We start from the raw sequence: 25,084 nt of genomic DNA on the forward strand, positions 1-25,084 counted from the left end.
GGCACTGGGAATAATAAGCAGCTTATTGACAAAGCTCACCTGCAGGCCCAGGTGGCCCTTGAGGTCCAGGTAAGAATGAGTGTGGCATTATCATTTTTTCATTGGTCATTTGTTTATTGATCTCTGTGTTGCTCGGCAACAAGGCGATCTGAGGAGAGTTAAACAAAACACAAAAATAATTCAGGGATGACTATGCACAATCGGACTAGAAAAGACTTAACAAAAACATAGCATGCATGATTTGTTTGGCTCTGAAGCTCAGTTTTACAGGAATAGTGACACATAAATGAAAATAAATGTCATTATTTGCTCCCTCTTATGCCGATCCAAAGTTAAAATCTTATTTCTTTGTGGTAAGAATCTTCAATGAAATGTAATAAAATGACAAATTCATTAAAAATAAATCAAATAAAATGACAAATAAAATAAAATTAAATGACAAATAAAAAAAAATCTATAATAAAACGATGAATTAAACTATAATAAATTGACAAATAAAATGAAATGACATACAGTATTAAATAAATAAAATAAAATGAAAACTTAAATAAAATGAAATAAATAAAATGACAAATAAAATAAAATGAAAAAAAAAAAAATAAAAGACAAATTATATAAAATTAAATGAAAAATAAAATAAAATGATAGGAATAGTAACCCATAAATAAAAATAAATGTCATTAAAATAATAAAATAAATAAAATGACAAATAAAACAAAACAAAATAAAATGACATATTACATAAAATAAAATGACAAAAAATAAAATGACAGAGATAGTAACACATAAATAAAAATAAATGTCATTGGAATCTTTCATGAAATTAAGTAAAATGAAATAAAATGGAATGAAAAAAAGAAATAAATAAAATGACAAATAAAATAAAATTACAGGAATAGTAACCCATAAATAAAAAAAGTATAGTTATTAGAATCTTCAGTGAAATTACATTAAATGAAATAAAAATAAATAAATAAAATGACAAATTAAACAAAATGAAAAATAAAATAAAAGGAAAAATAAAATAAAATGACATAAATAAAATAGTAACATAAATAAAAATAAACATAATTAGAATCTTCAATTAAATAAAATTAAATAAAAAATAAAATAAAATAAAATGACAAAAAATTATAAATTAAATAAAATAGAAAAAAAATTAAAATATGGAAAAAGTAAAATTATAAAAATTCTATATGAAAAGATTATTAAATTAGATTAAGTTAAAATGGCAAATTATTTTTTAAAATTATAATGTAAAATAAAATTAAATAAAAATAATAAATAAAGAAAAAAAATAAAATTAAATAAAATTAAACAAATATGAAGTATTAAAATACAACAAAAACAATAAATATAAAAATAAAAATAAGGTAATTAATAAATACATGACTTAGGAATAAAGAGGACAAGCCAAATAGACAACTTTTTAAAATGCTATGGATTTTTCGACAGATATGCCACTGTCAATGGTTTCACATGCAAAAGAACTGCGTTAAGAGGTGACATATTCAGTAACATAACGGTGAGTAAATCTGGTCAAACTATTCCTTTAAGAAAATGTCTAAGGACACTACTAATCATTTGACAGGTGGGAATGGCCAAATATGCAATATTGCAAGGTAGATAAAAGAATTATAATTTAAACCAAAGTAACGTGAGCATGAAATCTGATCTACAAACCGTAACATCTGTTTGCAGAAACAGGAAATCTCTGAATTATTTAACTTGGTGCATGGACTGAGATCAGTGCCTGTCTTTTACAAGCGCTCTTTGCTGAATATTTCACTTCAAAGGACTTACTGGAAGTATCCATTACCTGCTAACCTCTGAGCTCTGGACATCGGCACACACACAGACCTTTGAGGTCTCGCCACACACAGTAGATACAGCCCTAGGCCTAGCGCATAAATCTGTGTAAGTGTCTGTGTCCAGCCCTTTGCAAGCAATTTAAATCTCATTTGTAATTGTTTCTGGTTTTGATTTGTGTCTGGTTCTTTGGACTGCACATATTTCAATTCCATGTTGCTTCGAGTGCCAACGTCAACCACTTACGATGCCTCCAGAGATGAACTGAATTATGTGCCGTGAAAAACAGTCCATTTTGAATAAAAGATCTGCAGTTGAACTAAAAACATTACAGTTCTGTTCCAAAACCTAGAAAACTTAGCAGTCAAAAGCCTACATAAGTAAGCTGGCCTCTAAAGCATACTTCTAACAGTCTTTAAATCTCATAAATAAGTGATTTAGTAAGAATGCAATACTCTTTACACTAAACTAGTACATTCAGAATTTGACTTACATTTGTGTACTGATATTATTTAGTATTACAGACTTTTTGAACAGTTTTTAATGTTGAAGATGTTACTAATGCTCACAAATGCTTTTTCTTTTTTAAAATATATTTGAGAATGTAATTTATTTCTCCTGGAATTTTATTTTATTTTAAAAAGTTTGAGACAACAGGATTTATTTTAAATGGAAATCTTTTGTAGCATTATTATGTCTTTACAGTCACTTTTGATCTATTTAACGCATCCTTACTGAATAAAAAGTATTATTTCTTTCCAAAAGAAAAAAAAAACAAAAAACGTCCTATTCAATTTTTATATATAATTTATATTTTTTTCATGGATTAATTTTAACTAAGCTTGTATTGCATAAAATAAATTAAAATACAATAAAATAATATAGTACAATACAAAAAAAATTAAATAAAAGAAAATATGAAAAACATAAAGAACATAAAAATGATAAAAATGAAATAAAACAATAAAATACATTAAATGAAAATTAAATAAAATATGAAAAATAAAAATAAATAAAACAAAAGAAAATATGAAAAGTAAAATGAAAATATGAAAAATAAAATGACAAATTAATAAAATATAAAAATGGAAAATTAAAGAAAAATGGAAAAAGTAAAAAATGGAAAAAGTAAAATATGAAAAAAGAAATACAACAACAAAATTCATAAAATAAAAATAAAATACAATAAAAATTAAAAAAACAAAATAAAATAAAATATGGAAAATAAAATTACAAATTAATAAAATAAAAAATGTAAAAAAATAAAATAAAAATGATAAAAAATTAAATATAACTATAAAATACATAACATAAAAAGAAAATGAAACACAATACAAATAAAATTATATAATAATTAAAAATAAAACAAAACAAAATAAAAGAAAATATGGAAAATAAAATTACAAAAATAATCAAATAAAAATGGAATATAAAATAAAAATGGAAAAAGTCAAATTAAAATAAAATAAAACAATAAAATACATAAAAGAAAAAGAAAAAAGAAAAAGAAAATGCCAAATGAATAAAATATAAAAATGGAAAATTAAATAAAAAATGGAAAAAGTAAAATAAAAATGATAAAAATGAAATAAAACAATAAAATATTAAAGTCACATACATTTACAATTTATATAAAATATAAAATGTAAAATTAAAATAAGAAATAAAAACAATAAAAACAAAATAAAATATGGAAACAATAAAAATAAAAAAAGAATAAATGTAAATGCATGATTAAAGAACACAAGCCAAATTGATTACTTAAAAAAAAAAGAAAAAAGTATGGATTTGTTTTTTGACAAACATGTCACTATAAATGATATGGAGAAGAACTGCATTAAGATGTGACATATTCATATTATATATATATATATATATATATATATATATATATATATATATATATATATATGAAATATTATATAATAATATATTATATAATAGTATTAATTTAATTCCAATTAAATTAATAATTTAATTTAATTGGAGGGGGGGGGGGAATTAAAACAACGGTCAGATAAAAATATTTGTAACAATCATATCAATGTTTTTGTGTCACCTTCTCAGAGAACCATAAACCTTGCTTCACTCTTACTAGTTCACCACATTTTTTACTCTCAGTCTTTTCCCTCATAGTCTGCTGGACCACACGCACAAGAGCTATATATCACGGTGCGACCATGAGGGTGCTGAGTGGATTTGTTGACAGTCTCGCTTTGACTGCAGAACACGGACTCTGCGCCCTCAGCCCGTCTAAACCGCATCACTGCGCTCACCGTGATTTACTAGCCTGCAGCAAGGACAGACATAAGTCACACCATCAGATCGCTCAGCCGCTCGGCCCGTGTTTTAGCGCTTTTTATTTTGCCTATAAAGTCACCAACATATCCCTGAAGACTTGTATAACCTGAGTCCGACTTGCTCGTGAAACATTGGCAGGTAGGTTCTTGTGGGGTCGACTCACGTATAAGAATGAGAACATGCATATAAAAGGAAATCTGCTGCTTGTTTTAGCGAATAAGCCCTGCAGGTGAAACTGGAATAGGGTACCTTCTGTTTGAGTTGGAGAACGGTCATCTTCATCTGATGGAAGTCTTCACACGTGGCCGAGCACGTTCTCTCTTTCATGACGTTGTCGGATTTCTCAAACAGCGGAGCTGGAAGGAAACAACATGAATGTGGAACTTAAGGAAGGTTGTTGGACAAAATTAAAATGTCAATAAACTGTTGATTATCAGTACACATAATTAAAGGGATAGTACTGACCTGAATAAGATATTTCACATAAAAGAAGTTTAGTCCACAAGAGAAAATAATAGTTGAATTTATAAAAAGTGATCCAGTTCAAAAGTTTACATACACTTGATTCTTAATACTGTGTTGTTACCTGAATGATCCATAGCTGTGTTTTTTTTTTTTTGTTTAGTGATAGTTGTTCATGAGTCCATTGTTTGTCCTGAACAGTTAGACCTTTGGTTTTTCAGCATTTTTGTGTATTTGAACCCTTTCCAACAATGACTGTATGATTTTGAGATCCATCTTGTCACACTGAGGACAACTAAGGGACTCATATGCAACTATTACAGAAGGTTCAAACACTCACTGATGCTCCAGAAGGAAACACAATGCATTAAGAGATGAAAACCTTGAATTTGAAGATCAGGGTAAATTTAACTTATTTTGTCTTCTGGGAAACACGTAACTATCTTATGCAGCCTCTGAAGGGCAGTACTAAATGAAAAAAATATGATATTTAGGCAAAATAAGAAAAATGTACACATCTCCACTCTATTCAAAAGTTTTCACCCCCAGCTCCCCAGCTTAATGCATTTTTTTCCCTTCTGGAGCATTAGTGAGTGTTTGAACCTTCTGTAATAGTTGCATATGAGTCCATCAGTTGTCCTCAGTGTGAAAAGAGGGGTCTAAAAATCATACAATCATTGCTGGAAAGGGTTCAAATACACAAAAATGCTAAAAAAAAAAAATCAAAGAATTTGTGGGACCTGAAGGATTTTTCTGAAGAATAGCGGTCAGGGCAACTGTTCAGGACAAACAAGGGACTCATGAACAACTATCACTAAACAAACAAAACAAAAACAGCTGTGGATCATTCAGGTAACAACACAGTATTAAGAATCAAGTGTATGAAAACTTTTGAACTGGATCACTTTTTATAAATTCAACTATTATTTTCTCTTGTGGACTACATGTTAACATCTTTTATGTGAAATATCTCATTCAGGTCAGTTTTAAATAAAAAATAACATGCATTTTGTATGATCCCTTTTATTTTGGTAAATAATTAACATTTTGCAGATTCTGCAAGGTGTATGTAAACTTTGGAAACTTACTTTTAAAAAGAGCAATGAGTTATAATATATTTTGAAATAATATATTTAAGGGTCAACCGAATTTAGTGTTTTTAGACACATAATTGCATATTACGTACAATTAAGTTAAAATGTATTATAGTCTAAATTTATATGAAATACATTTAGTTAAATGTACTTTTTACGACTCGCTTAAGTATGTCATTTCAATTAATTCCTTTTATTGTTGTTGAAATACTATAAGTGTGAAATATATGTTTACTGCCAAATTTGCTGACAAGCATTTAGGGTAAACATGTCTTTAAATATTTTTGTAATTACAAGGGATGTAAAATTGCATGATATGATAATATCATGATATGAAGATTATAGAAAATTAAAAGCTCCAATCCATGTTCTTAACTAAGAAAACTTAAGTCAGAAAAAAGTCAGTGAATTGACTTGTACCTCAACTTTAAAGGGGACTCAGCCCTCTTTTTAGTTGTGGTTTACTGTCACAATCTAAACTACATTCATTCTGGTGTTTTAAGAAGGCAAAAAAACTGATTATAATAATAATTATAACAACAACAACAATGACAGTAATAGCCATATATTGTAAAACAACTGTACTGTAAAGTTTTAGTTTGTTTGGTTTTAGTTTGACAGATACCGTGCCAAAGCATAAAGGCCCAAAACACTTTAAAGACATTTTATGTTAGAATAAGAAGTTTAAATATATTTTTAACGTTTTATTTTCAATACCCTAACTGCTTTCTGGGCCTTAAATGTGTCAGTTGCATTGCTGTCTATGCAGGTCAGAAAGCTCTCGGATTTCATCTAAAATATCTCAAATTGTGTTCTGAAGATGAACGAAGGTCTTACAGGTTGGGAACAACATAAGGGTGAGTAATTAATGACAGAATTTTCAGTTGTGGGTGAACTATCCCTTTAAGTGCACTCCAAAAGAAAAATCTCTAATATGTGACATATATGGCTGTTGACTAGTGTTCTAAATCAATAGCTTACAAGAGTCTGTAGACATCCTGACGGCTCGCTAGGCTTTAAAACAGAGCCAAAGTTGCCATAAAACTGTGCCACAAACCTATAACAGGGATCTGAAGTCTTGCTCAAGGTCACAATGATCAGAAATGTAATGGCCACTGTCATTCCTGCCAAAGGTCTGCTGAGTTCTATCACAATCTCTTTAAGACTCCTACAGCTCAGTTTGACTCATGGCCGATAACCTCATTTGATCCATGCACTGTAATCTCAGTGGTCTGGAATTCCCTGAATTCCTTTTTTGTACATCTGGATTGTTGCAACCCTGAATGCCCTGAAAGGTCATCTTGTTTTGCGCTCCAAAAGAGAGGAAACAGCAGACAGGAAACTCTGAAAGACTGATACGCTCCACAAGAAAGCCTAGAAGATAGATGGACAGAGGAGTGGAGAGGAAGGAGTGATTGATGCTAATGCTAACCGCTAGCTGGTGTCCCAAGTCATTAACCGCGATGGGTCAGTGGACTTCCTGCAGGGAGGCAGGAAGTAATGTCTTATAAATGTGTCAAAGCAGAAGAGGCTGCAGAATGGATTTTTTGTAAATAGTGAGGAGATTAAGAGCTAAACCATAACTGACATGAAATGAATGGCCCTAAATATTTAATAATTCTCTGTCTATCTGTCTAGGTATCTGAATATTTATGTTAAATGTTTAATAATAACCAGAATTATATATTTTATTATATATAAACTTCCATAAATATCTAAATATTTTATAAATAATATATTTATGTATTTTTAATATTCATACGAAATGATACATAAATAAATATTTATAATAAATCAATACATATTTAATATGATATGTATTTTTAATGTTCATATGAAATGATAAATATTTTCTATCTATCTGAATATTTATGATATCTGTGTAATAATAACCAGAATTATATATTTTATTACATATATACTCACATAAATATTTCTGTATATTTATGTTTTTTAATATTTAAATAAAAGATTAATAAATAATTATTTGTAATAAATAAATACATATTTAAATATGATACGTCTTTTTAATATTCATATGAAAGGATAAATAAATAAATATAGTAATAAATAAATACATACTTAAATTTGAAATGTATTTTTTAATATTTATATGAAATGCTAAATAAATATTTTTCTATCTATCTGAATATCAATGATAAATGTTTAATAATAACCAGAATATAAACTGCCATAATTATTTAAATATTTCTGTATTTTTAATATTCATATGAAATGATACATAAATAAATATTTGTAATAAATAAATACATATTAAAATATTATACGTCTTTTTAATATTCATATGAAAGGATCAATAAATAAATATAGTAATAAATAAATACATACTTAAATTTGAAATGTATTTTTTAATATTTATATGAAATACTAAATAAATATTTTTCTATCTATCTGAATATTAATGATAAATGTTTAATAATAACCAGAATATAAACTGCCATAATTATTTAAATATTTCTGTATATTTCTGTATTTTTAATATTCATATGAAATGATACATAAATAAATAAAGTAATAAATAAATACATATTTAAATATATGTATTTTTTTATATTCGCATGAAATTATATTTTTCTATCTAAATATTTATAATAAATGTTTAATAATAACCAGAATTATTTTATATAAACTCCCATAAATATTTAAATATTTCTGTATTTTTAATATTCATATAAAATGAAAATAAATAAATAAATATTTGTAATAAAGAAATACACATTTAAATATGATATGTATTTTTTAATATTCATATGAAATGCTAAATACATATTTTATCTATCTGAATATTTGTGACTTTATATGTTTAATAATAATAACCAGAACTATATACTATATAACTATATATACACTCATTTATTATATATTACCTGTCATAATTATTTAAATATTATATGTAATTTTTAATATTCATATGAAGTGGCAAATAAATAAATAAATATTTTTACTAAATTAATATATTTTTTAAATAATTGTATCTATCTATCCATCCATTCATCCATCCATCTGAATATTTATGTTAAATGTTTAATAAATACCAGAATTTTATATTTTAGTATATATAAACTGCCATAAATATTTAAATATTATATGTATTTTTATTATTCATATGAAATGACAAATAAATAAACAAACAAATAAATACATATTTCTAATAAATAAAGTTTTATATATAATTGTAGAAAAAATTGTAATATATATTTCAATTATTCAGATACAGACATTTTATTTACATTTTACGTCCAGCCTTATTTTCGGCACATCTCTCTTTGTGTTTGCACTGTTTTAACTGGATGATGCATCCATGACCTGTCAGAGCATTTTATAGACCACACTCAATCCTTTTCACACCTGTGTGATGGAGAGATCTGTGGACGGTCAGGTCCAGACAGGAAAACGAATATGTCTGGTTTTTTGTGCTCTACTTAAAACCTCAAAACGCACTGATTCGCCTTTCCATGCTCCCCTTCTGTTGTTTGTTGGAAATGCATTGGGCGAATCAAAGCAGGACTGAGATTTGCAAAAGCAGATTCTAACAGGAAAGCGGCTCACAAACTGAAAAAGCTAAAGCATTGCGAATTATGTAATAAAAACAACTGATTAATATAGAACACGGAAAATCTAAGTTTATAACAAAAACACGACTGCCAAGTTGATTCATTACCCTGTTAACAATGATTTCACTGGATCTCTCTACAGCAGTTATTTCAGCAATTAAGCTTTGCCCGAAAGAGGTGTTTATGAAAGTTTCAGGGTTTGTAGATTCAAAAAAAGCCTGAGAAACTCCCAAAAGACCACAGAAGAAAGACCAAAAAGAAAGAGTGTTGCTAAGGAGGACAAACAAAGATCCAGAGAGTATACACTCACCTCGCTCACCCTTGGTGCATGTTTTCCCATCATCCTCTAGGTAGAAGCCTTTCTCGCACTCACACCGGTAGCTGCCGGGGGTGTTCACACAGATCTGTGAGCACACCGTCTCGTTATTGTTGGCACATTCATCAATGTCTGACGCGAGAACAGAGAGTGAAAGTGTGAGGGACGGAAAGTTGGCAAAGTGCAAAAGACGTGATGTTCGCTCCTGAGGCAGTATAGAGCGCTTCTGACAGATCAGGCTGAGAAACAAAATTTGACTCCCATTGAATCATCTTAACACTTCAGCAGTCTGGGAGGTCAGACCATTTAAGAAACGCTCATGCTATTATTAAAGTGGCATTGAGAGATCAACCCTGTGAATTAAAAACATAGAGACCCATAGAGGGCGCTAACAGGTCCACACTGTTAAATATTCCTGCTAATTTAAACAAGTGATACGTTTTTAAGTGTTCTTTTGAAAAATAAAATAAAATAAAATAAAATAAAATAAAATAAAAGATTTTTACAAAAAGCTTCCATGGTAATCAAATTTTCTAGATATATACAAAGTATGACTGTATATGATTTTACAGTAGGAACAACGTATATTCATTTTTCAAATATTCATATGAAATAAATAAACAAACAAACAAATAAATAAATAATGGGTAAAAATCTATCAGTCATTACATAAAAATATATATTATATTTTAATATTTACATTTTACATATTTGTATACATATAGTAACTGTGACTATGATTGTACACTAGAAAAAAAATAGAAATATATATATATTTTTTATACATGTTTTTGTAAACTTGTATGAAGGAGAAATTTATTTTATTATTTATTTACAGTATAAAAATCATAAAAATAAAAAACATAAAATGGGTAAAAATCTGTTAATCTAATTTGAATTACATTACATTTTACATATTTGTGTGTGTGTGTATATATATATATATATATATATATATATATATATATATGTATGTATATGTGTATATATGTATATATACACATAACTATATTAATAATTTCTGTATATAATTTTTAATAATCTCAATCCATCTAAAAATATATATATTTTTTATATTCATATAGTTATAAATCTATTAATCATGTTACATTTTTAAAAATTATATTAAATTTTTATATTTACATTTTACATATTTGCATTTATATAGACTATGACCATCTATGATTTTACAGTAGATAAAATATAGAACCATATATTATATTTTTGTAAACTTGTATGAAGGAGTTTATTTTATTTATTCACAGTATAAACAATCTAAAAATCTAAAAATAAAAAATGTAAAAATTTATCAAACATGTTACATTTTTAAAACGTATATTACATTTTAATATTTACATTTTACATATTTATTTATATATATATATATTTTTTTTTATACATAATCTTTTTTTTTTATAAAAATCATAACTATACAAAAATACAAATAAAATGAGTAAAAAATGTATCAATCATTTTACTTTTTTAATAAGTATATTATTTTTAATATTTACATTTACAAATTTGTATATATATATATATATATATATACATACACACACACACACACACACACACACACACACACACACACACACACTATGGCTATCTATGATTTTACAGAAGGAAAAATATTTTTATTATACATAAACTGTAATAAATATTTAATAACTATATTAATAATTGATGTATATACATTTGAATAATATATCCATCAATCTAAATGTTCTAAATATTCACATGAAAAAAAAAAAAAAATTGGTAAAAATCTATCCATCATGTAAAATTTTTAATAATCCAATTATAATTACATTTCACATAATGCAAATATAAAAAACATGACTGATACAATTTTACCCATTTTATTTGTATTTTTATTTTATGTTTTTTTTTATACTGTAAATAAATAAATAAATAAACTCCTTCATATAAGTTTACAAAAACTTCTGTATAATAAAAATATAATATATAGTTCTACTGTTAAATCATAGTCATAGTTAGTACATATTTTATTAACTATGATTTTACAGTAGGGGAACGTATATAGAACTATGTGTTATATTTTTTATTATACATAAACTAAAAAAAATAAAATATAATGAGTAAATGTACACTTTGAACCTCACAAAAAAAAGCATACACAATTATGCCACAATGGTATGGTATCATAATCACTTTTTCTTGTTTATGACTGATGCATTCACACCTGTGAATTTGCACATTTGTTGTTGCACATTTTTTGCAATAATGCCAAACCCTGACTAACACTGGAATATTGTGCATCTATGCATTTGACACACTCAAATAAGTACACAAATCTTACCCAGGCAGTACGGTTTCTCTCGATTTCTATGTCGCTCCCGGTCATAGCGATACCCGGTGTAACAGGTGCACACCACACGACCAAAATGATCGGTACACTGCTGTTCACATGGGGCGCCAGCGCACACATCATAGTCTGCATATACAAAGACAAACCCACAAACAAACACATGTAAACACAGCGAGAGAGAAAAGCACAAGACAATCAAATCCGACATAAACCTATAATTTCCCCAAATCATACGCAAATGTGCTACTTTAAACATCTTTTCCCTTAAACTTTATTATAATAATAAAAACAAAACACTGAGGTCTGGGAATCCAGCATTGCCCGTTCCAGCCCAAGAACTCTCGCATCTTTTCCCGATTCCACGGTTTCTCCTGGAAGAGCCAAACCATCTCAGACACAGCATGGAGCGCCATGTGAGTCAGAGAAATATGTGTCCATTCTCAACCCTTACATTTTGTGTTTCTCATCAGCAGAGAGAGGGCAGGTAAGGACACCAGAGAAGCAGAGAAAAAGAAAAAAGTCTAAACAAACTGTAGACTGTCTCAAAGGGTCCCAGGGACCGCTATACACCGTCTCGATGTGGCACGGCGAACCGCAGAGAGCAGACAATATAACTGCATGTTTTTATTTGACAGTTACGAGTAAAAACTCGTTAGTGGTTTGAACCCCTCAACCAAAGATCGAGAAGTATATTACTGTATTCATAAGCTAATATACAGACCTGTTCCCACTATAAAAATACACACGAGGTAATCAAGCGATCGTTACGGGTGGGGAAACTCTGCCAAGCTTTTTAAGGTGTGCTGGAAATGTTAAAACAACATTAAAAGCACCAGCTGAGTGGTTTCCAACAGGAATGATTTTGTTTAGAACGCTAATGGGAGACGAGGGAAAACACCAGAAATATCAGAGCAAATTCAACCCAGAGGAGTCCAATCTGGGGAAAGAAAGAGAGCGAGGGAAAGAGATCTTACCTTCTGGAATACACTGTCCCAGCACAAACTTAAAACCTTCACAGCACTTCTTTCTGAAAGAGAGAAGTTATGAAAATAAATTTTAGATATTCTTTAGAATTGCGCAAAACTTGCTGTGTTTGCATATACAGTTGAAGTCAAAAGTTTACATGCACCTTGCAGAATCTGCAAAATGTTATTTTACCAAAATAAGAGGTTATTTTTTATTTAGTACTGGCCTGAATAAGATATTTCACAGAAAAAAAAAATACATTTAGTCCACAAGAGAAAATAATACTGTACATACACTTGATTTTTAATACTGTGTTGTTACCTGAATGATCCACAGCTGCTGTTTTTTTTTTAATTTGTTCATGAGTCACTTGTTTGTCCTGGACAGTTAAAATGCCTGCTGTTCTTCAGAAAAGTCCTTCAGGTCCCACAATTTTTTTGTTTTTTCAGCATTTTTGTGTATTTTGAACCCTTTCCAACAATGACTGGGATTTTGAGATCCATCTTTTCACACTGAGGACAACTGAGGGACTCATATGCAACTATTACAGAAGGTTCAAACACTCACTGATGCTTTAGAAGAAAACACGGTGCAATAAGAGCCAGGGGGTGAAAACTTTTGCACAGAATGAAGATGTGTACATTTTTCTTATTTTGCCCAAATATCATATTTTTTCATTTAGTACTGCCCTTCAGAAGCTACTTACATGTCTCCCAGAAGACACAATAAATTAAATTTAACCCTGATTTTTAAATTCAAAGTTTTCACCCCTGGCTCTAATGCATGGTTTTTCCTTCTGGAGCATCAGTGAGCATTTAAACCTTCTGTATTAGTTGCATATGAGTCCCTCAGTTGTCCTCAGTGTGAAAAGATGGATCTCAAAATCATACAGTCATTGTTGAAAAGGGTTCAAATACAGAAAAATGCTGGAAAACCAAAGAATTTGTGGGACCTGAAGGATTTTTCTGAAGAACAGCAGGCAGTTTAACTGTTCAGGACAAACAACGGACTCATGAAACAACTATCACTAAACAAAAAAACAACACGGTATTAAGAATCAAGGGTATGTAAACTTTTGAACGGTGTCATTTTTATAAATTCAGCTACTATTTTCTTTTGTGGATTATATGTAAACGTCTTTTATGTGAAGTATCTTATTCAGGTCAGTACTAAATAAAAATAACACGCATTTTACACGATCCCTCTTATTTCGGTAAAATAATTAACATTTTGCAGATTCTGCAAGGTGTATGTAAACTTTTGACTTCAACCGAAATGTGTTAGCAGTGTAATAAAAATCCATTCACTTTGTTTTTTTTAGTCCCACAAAACCCAAACAGTCTCAATTATCAAGCTGACGGATTGTCCCGTATTTGCATATTTCCTTCCTCAGTTAGTTGTACGCTAGCTATAGCGACAACAATGTCTTGTGAGCAATGCAGGTGTTTTGTAGTTGGCTGTAAAAGTCAACATAAGAGTCTTCAATTCTCCCGTCATCAGAGCCACTGAGAACACAGTAGATTAGTTTTGTTTCTGATGGTAACGTGCCAGCAAATACACAAAAACAGAAAAGAGGGGCGGGGCGAGCAGGAGCTTATTAGCATTTAAAGAGCCATGCACCAAAATGGGTCGCTGTGAACAGAGCTGTTTTTGACAGGGAAAAAAATGGTGTTTTACATGACTATTGAGGAATTTTAACCAAAGTATGTTGCAGACATTTCATGAAGACATTCATGTGGAAAAAAGGGCGTCCGATGTCCCTTTTTTTAAAAAAAAGTTACATAATTTATAATAGGCCCGTATGGATGGATGCAGGATGTTGCATGTTGGATGAATGCACATCGAAGACAGAAATTGCTGAATAAAGTCGTTTATCTTGATTTCTTTGCACACAAAAAGTATTCTCGTAGCTTCATAAAATTAAGGTTGAACTGATGTCACATGGACTATTTTAACATTGTCCTTACTACCTTTCTGGGTCTTGAATGTGTTAGTTGCGTTGCTGTCTATGCAGGGTCAGAGAGCTTTTGGATTTCTCGAAAATATCTTAATTTGTGTTCCGTAGATGAAGGTCTTACGGGTTTGGAACGACATGAGGATGAGTAAATAATGCCAGGATTTTCATTTTTTGGCTTAACTATCCCTTTAAACAAATAAATGCAACCTTGGTGAGCATAAGAAATAAAATAAAACACATTTTTGAACAGCAATGAATGTGGTTGGATGGGATTCCTGGGTTAGTTGCTGCATAGTTGCATACTGGCCCATTTCTTAAAATCTAATCATATTTTTTTTCCTTTGCCTGTTTTAATAATCTGCCAGTAAACCAAAAGTGCTTAGAAAAGTGTTATGAGGTATCATTCATGTCTGTAGCACGAACAGGCTGGGATGAGTCACGCACAGGGTTTTGGGGTTTTTTAAACCCACAAGTGAACGGATGAGCTATGATAATAGCAATGCTTGCCTAAGAAATGACAAAACAGTGGCCTTAATCCAGACCGAAACAAACTTGCATGAATTATTAATGTCACTCTTCTGTTTTTGTGCTTTTCCTAATCGTATTTAATTTGAAATCCATGTCTGCAATACGAGACAGACAAAGGGGGGAAAAAGGTGTTCTGTACAGTGATGGAAAACTCACCTCCAAAGTAAGATGATAATATTCCCCCAACATTTTCTAAGTGGTCATCGTGGAGATGTTCCTCTTTTGGAATGACAAGGGAACAACTCACAAGAACTAACAGAGATGATTCATTTCAACACTATGCTACAATGATTCCCAAATGTTCTCAAAAAACTAAAAACTAAAAATACAACGGGGGAAATGGAATTTGGATATTAAGTAATGGTGATATCCTTTCCAACAGTATTACTCACAAACTTTGTGGAACTGTTTTGTCTAGTCTGCCAAAGTAAGCTCTGTTGGTTTAATCTGGAAGCAAACTGATCAACAATGCCTAAATGGCGCATATTAAAAAGTATATCAGCATGTTAAACAATTAAATGCATTGGTTTACAAGTTAATAAGAACATAAACAGCTAATATATTTCCATGCAATCGCTTTTATAGCCACAGACGGCGTAAGGGGTCTGATGTGGGCTACGGCGGGCTGGTATGGTTTGAATCATGGGATTTGTTTTGGTGGTCTGATTCACATAGGAAAACTTTATTGGTTTCTTTGATGTTCGAGATGAATATATAAAGATCTACAATCACTCTCACACACACAAACCTGAAAAAAAAAACATAAACCCTCCAATATTAAGGGACACCATGTGTATCTTTAAATCTTGAAAAAATAATAACTACACGTAATATGAGACTTCAACTACATGAAACCATATGAAATTCCTTTACGGAAATGAAAGTGCAAAATGTAAATATTAAAATTTTGATTAAGGAGGGGAGAAAGCACTGATAATTAAAGAATAATCATGAACCACAACTTGGCATTAAAGTTAATAGACTTGAACTGACTTTATTAGCTTGTTTTCAGAGAGACTTGCAGTCTTTCCACACCCCACACCATTTTTTCTGCTCTATGTTGCCCAGAACTAATGTGTGTCTTTGGAGTTCCCTCCAGGATAAAGCATTTTCCCACGCTAACAAGAACCTGTAGCATTCAGGCTGCTGACACACAGACTCTGGGTGTTTGTCCCTTTCTAGACTCCTAATGAAGGTTCAAATGTGATTTTAAAGTTTGATTCCATAGCGATATATTTTCTGATTCGATAGTTATGATGCGAAAGAATTAGAACTGTAATGACATAATAGCCATTTATTAATGTGCTAATGCTTTAAATAACTCTAAGCAATAAATAAATGCATTTTTACTCTTTTATGAACCTATACATATAAAAAAACTCCAAAATAACATTTAGCCAATTAAAAGAACCCTAGAGTTGAAGTCAAAAGTTTACATACACCTTGCAGAATCTGCAAAATGTTAATTATTTTACCAAAATAAGAGGGATCATACAAAACGCATGTAATTTTTTTATTTAGTACTGACCTGAATAAGATATTTCACATAAAAAATGTTTACATATAGCCCACAAGAAAAAATGTATAAAATGTTTTATGTATAAAAATGACCCCGTTCAAAAGTTTACGTACACTTGATTCTTAACAATTAAACTGGCTGCTGTTCTTCAGAAAAATCTTTCAGGTCCTACAAATTCTTTGGTTTTTCAGCATTTTTGTATATTTGAACCCTTTCCAACAATGATTGTATGATTTTAAGATCCATCTTTACACACTGTAGACAACTGAGGGACTCATATGCAACCATCACAGAAGGTCAGAATGCTCACTGATGCTTCAGAAGGAAAGACGAGGTATTAAGAGCCAGGGGTGAAAACTTTTTGAATTTGAAGATCAGGGTAAAAATAACTTATTTTGTCTTCTGGTAAACATGTAACTATCTTCTGTAGCTTCTGAAGGGCAGTACTAAATAAATAAAAAAAATACTAAAATGTAAACATTTTCATTCTGTTCAAAAAATTTAACCCCCCGGCTCTTAATGCATTGTTTTTCCTTCTGGAGCATTAGTGAGCATTTGAACCTTCTGTAATAGTTGCATATGAGTCTCTCAGTTGTCCTCAGTGTGAAAAGATGGATCTCAAAATCATACAGTCATTGTTGGAAAGGGTCCAAATACAAAAAAATGCTGAAAACCAAAGAATTTGTGGGACCTGAAGGATTTTTCTGAAGAACAGCAGGCAGTTAAACTGTTCAAGACAAACAAGGGACTCATAAACAACTATCACAAAAAAAAAACAAAAAAACAGCTGTGGATCATTCAGGTAACAACACACTATTACGAATCAAGTGTATGTAAACTTTTGAACAGGGTCATTTTTTTAAATTAAATTATTATTGTGGATATATCTTGTGGACTATATGTATATCTTATGTAAAATATCTTAATTAGGTCAGTACTAAATAAAAAATAGCATGCATTTTGAATGAACCCTTTTGTAAAACAATTAACATTTGGCAGATTCTGAAAGGTGTATGTAAACTTTTGACTTCAACTGTATATAGCATGTATAAACATTGTTTTATTTATTTATTTTCAGAATCTCAATTTATAAACTCAAAAAGACCCATTCTAAAACGCAGAGCTGTAAAATCAACTGTGCAGTGCCGCACAAGTGCCGTAACTCATATTAACATGCTGAAAAACATCAGAAACTGAGAGAATCTGTGGGGAGGAAGCATTGAGAAGTGAAAGAGGAGGGCTGAAGAGGCACAAATCTCCTGCTGTGGGAGGTGATGATGGGTGTGAGAGCAGAACGGTTTGAAGGTGATTTTCACACTTCAACGCATGTTTGCAGTCATGTACACACAGACACTTAGGGGGTCACATTCACTCTACCAAACCAGGATCACACATGCATATGCACACCGCTGCTATAGAAGCATAAACAGCACATGGCATGTGTTACAACACAGTTGTCAATTTGCAACATATGCAGATGAGATCTGTGTAACATCTCAACCGTTTCTCCTCAATGCCAATCAGATTAAATGAAGTGGAAATGGAGACCTCTTGCTTCTTGCATAGTCCCATTAAAACAAAAGGAAAAATCAAAAATCTAAAAATGAAAGAACTTCCATAAAAACATCCAGCAGGATAGTAAAGACATAGAAAATCTCTGTTTTTCTAGTATGCTGACACCAAAGCCACCCTGATCCTCCACAAATACACAAACTTTGATATGTCTCTATCTTAACAAACACGCGACACTCAACAGAGAAGAATGCATAGAGAGAGCAGCCAGAACTGACCCTGGACCTGTGTCTGCCAGAGTAAGCTTTCCAAAAATATTTTTAAAGCTTTGTTTATTGACTCTCTGAGCTGTTTACGCTCAGGTTTCCATCCATCTGGTGCCTTCACAAATATCCATAGTCTGAGGGTTTGACTTTTCATTTAATTTAGTAAAAAATGACTTAATAAAGACACATAAAACCCACACTTTGGGTACATTTTATAATTAGAAGAGTACAATTATTAGGTTTCGCTTTTTTTATATAATGTGTTCATGAGTCCCTTGTTTGTCCTGAACAATTAACTGCCTGATGTTCGTCAGAAAAATCCTTCAGGTCCCACAAATTCCTTGTATTTTCAGCAGTTTTGTGTATTTGAACCTGTTCCAACAACGACTGTATGATTTTGAGATCCATCTTTTCACACTAACTTATTTGCAACTATTACAAAAGGTTCCAATGCTCACTGATGCGCCAAAATAAAATACATTGCACTAAGAGCCGGGGGGTGAAAACCTTTTGAATTTGAAGATCAGGGTAAATTTAACTTATTTTGTCTTCTGGGAAACATTTAAGTATCTTGTGTAGCTCCTGAAGGGCAGTACTAAATAAACAAAATATGATATTTAAGCAAAATAAGAAAAAATTTACACATCTGCATTCTGTTCAAAAGTTTACACCCCTGGCTCTTAATGCATCGTTTTTTCTTTCGAGAGCATCAGTCAGTGTTTGAACGTTCTGTAATAGTTGCATATGAGTCCCTCAGTTGTCCTCAATGTGAAAAGATGGATCTCAAAATCCCACAGTCATTGTTGGAAAGGGTTCAAATATACAAAAATGCTGAAAAACCAAAAAATTTGTGGGACCTGAAGGATTTTTCTGAAGAACAGCGGGCAGTTTAACTGTTCAGGACGAACAAGGGACTCATGAACAACTATCACTAAGAAAAAAACACAGCTGTGGATCATTCAGGTAACAAGACAGTATTAAGAATCAAGTGTATGTAAACTTTTGAACAGGGTCATTTTTATAAATTCAACTATTATTTCCTCTTGTGGACTATAAACATCTTTTATGTAATATTTCTTATTCAGGTCAGTACTCTTATTTTGGTAAAATATTTGCAGATTCTGCAAACTTTTGACTTCAACTGTATATTGAATGTGATGCAGTATGAAGCATGCAAAAACTAAATCTGCCCTGCATGAAAGAATTTATTAGTATGTGCATCATTAATATGAAAAATTATAGAGTCTTAATGGATAGGAGAACATGAAATCCAGCTGGACCAAATCCCATAATGACCTAAACAGAGCCAGAAATGTTCAAACACAGAATCAAACTTTACTGTATACATCACACAATCCAAAACTATGTAAATATACGAAACTTCACAAGAGCTATAATATTTTGCCTTGAGCGACCCCAGATGTTCTGTGCTGAGGTCTTATATAGTCTAGAGCTACTTACACAGATTCATATTATCTGTGTGACATAGCGTTGGTTTAATCTCAGAAGCTTAAAAACACAAAACTAATCAAGAGACTGTGCTGGGTAAGTGTTCTTAACAATGTACAGATGAACAGCAAATTACAAAATCAGTGGAAATAAACAACATGATTTTGTTCTAAAGATAAGGTCAATGGCACTAGCGTTTAAAAACGTGACACATATTAACGTGAAGCCTTTAAATCGCTCCCCATAGTGGCGCGTCTGTCAGTGTTTTTAAAGCCTGACAGTCTGATGCAGGCCAGAATCTTAAGAATCAGTTTCCCTGATGACCATTTCTCATGCCAGGACCTCTTAGAGTTACTCCAGTCTTCATGATTGCAGTCAGACACATGCTTCTGAGATACGTTGTGCAACATTAAGCTCCAACACGTGAAAGAAATACCACAAAATATTATTAAAATACTTGCAGATTAAAGTCTGATTATATAACATGCATTTCTTCTCAACTCTGGAAATCATTCAAATGCATATTCAGAACAGCAGGTGCTACACAAATACAAAAAATGACACATGGTTTGAGCACATCTAGTTTCTAGTTTCTGTTTCTTGTCTCTGCCATTTGTAAGCTCTTTCAGTAGCTGTGGTTGACTAAAAGACTCAAAGCATTAGAGCTAAAGTGAAGAGAAAAAAGACACGGGTCTTCAGGAAGTTTTTGACATCCACAGGCATCTTCTCATTGTTTTTTCCTCTTCTTATCGTTAGGAAAGCAGTGAAGACTTACGGTGCGTTCACACTGGCACGTAGCGAGCGGGGCGAAGCGAGCGTTTTCAATTCATTCATATGGAAGTTGCGCGTAAACGGTCGCGTGGTGCATTTTGGGATTGGAAGCGGCGCGAAGAAAGCGTTGAGAGCAGCTGACAGCGTCAAAAGGTTGGGCATTCCTCAACTCTATGCAAATTTCGAGCGCAAAACGCCGGCGACAACCAATCGGTGTGAGAAGTTGGCAAAGAAAGACTATGACGCGTGTTTCCGAAACTGGTGGATTACTGAGCTGAAATCACATATTATTGAAAAAGTCAGGCAAAAGTAAATGTACTTTGCATGTTGTTAGTATATGCTACAGTTTATTTTTCGAACCGCCGTTAAAAGAAGACAATGGAACATAAATAGGGTGTGAACATTGTTTTTCAGAGGTGTGCTCAGCCCTAAATTAGACACTCCCCAAAGCAGTGGCGTTGTAGCGTTGCTAGCGGCACTGAGCGTGGATTTGACGCTGTAGTGTGAACGCACCGTTACGGTGCGTTCACACTGGCACGTAGCGAGCGGGGCGAAGCGAGCGTTTTCAATTCATTCATGTGGAAGTTGAGCGTAAACGGTCGCGTGGTGCATTTTGGGATTGGAAGCGGCGCGGAGAAAGCGTTGAGAGCGGCTGAGAGCGTCAAAAGGTTGGGCATTCCTCAACTTTATGCAAATTTCGAGCGCAAAACGCCGGCGACAACCAATCGCTGTGAAGAGTAGGCAAGGCAAGATTATGACGCGTGTTTCTGAAACTGGTGGATTACTGAGCTGAAATCACATATTATTGAAAAAGTCAAGCAAAAGTAAATGTACTTTGCATGTTTTCATTATATGCTACAGTTTAGTTTTCGAACCGCCGTTAAAAGAAGACAATGGAACATAAATAGGGTGTGAACATTGTTTTTCAGAGGCGTGCTCTGCCCTAAATTTGACACACCCCAAAGCAGTGGCGTTGTAGCGTTGCCAGCGGCACTGAGCGCATATTTAACGCTGTAGTGTGAACGCACCGTAACGGTGCGTTCACACTGGCACGTAGCGAGCGGGGCGAAGCGAGCGTTTTCAATTCATTCATGTGGAAGTTGAGCGTAAACGGTCGCGTGATGCATTTTGGGATTGGAAGCGTTGCGGAGAAAGCGTTGAGAGCGGCTGAGAGCGTCAAAAGGTTGGGCATTCCTCAACCTTATGCAAATTTCGAGCGCAAAACGCCGGCGACAACCAATCGCTGTGAAGAGTAGGCAAGGCAAGATTATGACGCGTGTTTCTGAAACTGGTGGATTACTGAGCTGAAAACACATATTATTGAAAAAGTCAAGCAAAAGTAAATGTACTTTGCATGTTTTCATTATATGCTACAGTTTAGTTTTCGAACCGCCGTTGAAAGAAGACAATGAAACGTAAATAGGGTGTGAACATTGTTTTTCAGAGGTGTGCTCAGCCCTAAATTAGACACTCCCCAAAGCAGTGGCGTTGTAGCGTTGCCAGCGGCACTGAGCGCAAATTTGACGCTGTAGTGTGAACGCACCGTGAAGGTGCGTTCACACCGGACGCGAATGAAGCGGCAAGCGCGAGTGATTTACATGTTAAGTCAATGCAAAGACGCGAATAGCCATCCTGCGGCGCGAAACGCGCGAATAGCGCGAATGGCGCGGCGCGCATTGAGCGTTTAAGCGATTGCCGCGCCATTCGCGCGAAATGCGCGAGTTCAAAAATCTGAACTTCGGCGGAATTCCACGCCGCGGTAACCAATCAGGAGCTTGCTCTAGTAGTGACGGAGGCAGAAATCCGAAACAACAATGGCGGACAAAATCACCGTTGCTGTCTGTGGTTCCTCGGAGCTGTACGATACATCTTTGGACTTTTGTAGAAACAGGAATAAAAGGGATCTTGCTAAGAATAAAGTGAGTGAAGAGGTCGGACAATCTGGTTAGTTTTAAAAAACGCTCTTTACTCAATTTAACCTACATATACATACATATTGAGACGGTAAAAATAGCAACAGGTAGCGCCAGTAGCTCACAGAGTGCAACAATTTCACGTTATCGAAATAATGGTGTCCCCCATAAGCCAAAATGTGACCCTGGACCACAAAACCAGTCATAGGTAGCACAGGTATATTTGTAGCAATAGCCAATAATACATTGTATGAATCAAAATGATACATTTTTCTTTTATGCCAAAAATCATTAGGATATTAAATAAAGGAAGACATTTAGTAAATTCCCTACCGTAACTATATTAAAACGTAATTTTCAATTAGTAATACGCATTGCTAAGAACTTAATTTGGACAACTTTAAAGGTGATTTTCTCAATAATTCGATTTTTTTGTACCCTGAAATTTCAGATATCCAAATAGTTGTATCCCAACAAACCATACATCAGTTAATAATGTGAATCTTTTATGGGTTTTCTACTACATATTGAGACATCATTTACATTATATTGAACCATACAGGTCTTAATACCTGGGGTTCCTTTTAATAAACAACACAATAAAAAACAAGTATTACACAAATATGCATTCCTTTTTTGAAATCCACCGAAAAGTACTTCTACAGATTAGGATAAGCAACTGAATTCGATTTAAATATTTTGGGGACCTTCTGTCAGACAGATGTATTCATGTAGTAGATTATTATTCCAGAATACCAAGCAACTGCAGGCTGTTACATCATTTACTATGTAACATCCTCTTGGGGCAAGATTGCAATGAAACGTTCACATTGTATGTGGGGCATTGTAGTGAGGTCCGATTGCTCTGATGGTGTGCATGTCCCAGGAGGGGAGGATCCAGATGTGAACCCAACCTCGGGAGGTTTAAAACGGGATGAAATGGATTAGTTCAGGTTGGGTCACTCAGACACAACCAGACTTCTAAACCAAATCATTGTTATGCAAGACAAAAAGAAAAAGCAACAGAATTTGCATGCAGCAACACACGGTTCAATACAGATATCTGTGACCCTGGACTATAAAACCAGTCAAAAGAGTAAATTTTTTTCATCTAAAATCTGAATGAATAAGCTTTCCATTTATGTATGGTTTGTTTGGATAGGACAATATTTGGCTGAGATACAACTATTTGAATCTGGAATCAGAGGGTGCAAATTAAAAAAAAAATCGAAATACTGAGAAAATCGCCTTTAAAGCTGTCCAAATGAAGTTCTTATGAATGCATATTACTAGTCAAAAATTAAGTTTTGATATATTTACAGAAGGAAATTTACAAAATATCTTCATGGAACATGATCTTTACTTAGTATCCTAATGATTTAGGATCGATAATTTTGACCCATACAATTTATTTTTGGCTATTGCTACAAATATACCTGTGCTACTTAAGACCGGTTTTGTGGTTCAGGGTCACATTTATAAGTGACTGGATGTCTGATCACGTTATTCAATATCGCCTATTGAGAATTCATTTAGATGATTCACCTTGAACCCTTCTCACTCACTTAAGCACTCACTTGTTTCAGTCAGGTGCATTTACTTAGACAGTAAAAATGATTTGCGAGTGTTTTGTTTAGATACAATAGTGCAGAAAAGGAAATGTGTTGTTTTTCTTTCAGCCTCTGCTAAATGATAGATGGAAATTATGGGAACCCCATGAATGAGCGGTGAGATTCCAGTACTATGTCCAAACAAAAACAGGTGCATTAACACTGAGTCACATGCACTTTTAAACAGAGCCTTTACTTGACTTGTCAGGCGTTATTAGTGGGTTACGGTAGCACCTGTGCTTTCCTAATGTTGTGTTTATTTAATTTCCCATGCTGATGGGGATCCGGTTACCAGGAGAAAACCAGGTCTGGATTAGCGTGACCTCAGCCCCACTTGCTGGGCTCTGAGAGATCTCTAATTACCTTATAAACAAACTGAGCTGAGACCTGGAGTAAACACACACACCGACACAGACAGTGCATATGGAGGAAATAACATTACATTCTGGTTAATTCTGAGAAATGTACCACGAGTCTATGAGCAACTGCAGTTCAATTTGAATCAAATATTTATCAAATATTTATTTATAGCTCTAAATAAAGGTTCCGAAAATAAAAGTGATAATGAAGTTTCTATGATGGCATACAAAAACCATTTTAATGTCCTATGGTGTCATGAGAAAACTGTCATGAAAAAATTATCTTATGAGAATTTTTTGGAGTTCAATGTTCTGAAATCAAAATAATATTAAATTGAATTCAATCAC

The 25,084-nt window shown here is 32.5% G+C and overlaps 1 protein-coding gene across 1 annotated transcript in view; it reads right to left on the reverse strand.

The window, feature by feature from the left end:
• Positions 1-25,084, reverse strand: part of ccbe1 (collagen and calcium binding EGF domains 1) — an 88,422-nt gene that overhangs the window by 20,830 nt on the left and 42,508 nt on the right. Inside the window, exons 3-7 of the mRNA XM_073825050.1 lie at positions 12,861-12,913; positions 11,878-12,012; positions 9,552-9,689; positions 4,360-4,466; positions 40-148 (exon numbers count right to left, since the gene is read on the reverse strand). Of these exons, the coding sequence (XP_073681151.1) occupies positions 40-148; positions 4,360-4,466; positions 9,552-9,689; positions 11,878-12,012; positions 12,861-12,913 (542 nt within the window). The remainder of the gene's footprint in view (positions 1-39; positions 149-4,359; positions 4,467-9,551; positions 9,690-11,877; positions 12,013-12,860; positions 12,914-25,084) is intronic.

The sequence above is a fragment of the Garra rufa genome, chromosome 19 (assembly GCF_049309525.1).
Source record: "Garra rufa chromosome 19, GarRuf1.0, whole genome shotgun sequence".
In the NCBI taxonomy this organism is placed as follows: domain Eukaryota; kingdom Metazoa; phylum Chordata; class Actinopteri; order Cypriniformes; family Cyprinidae; genus Garra; species Garra rufa.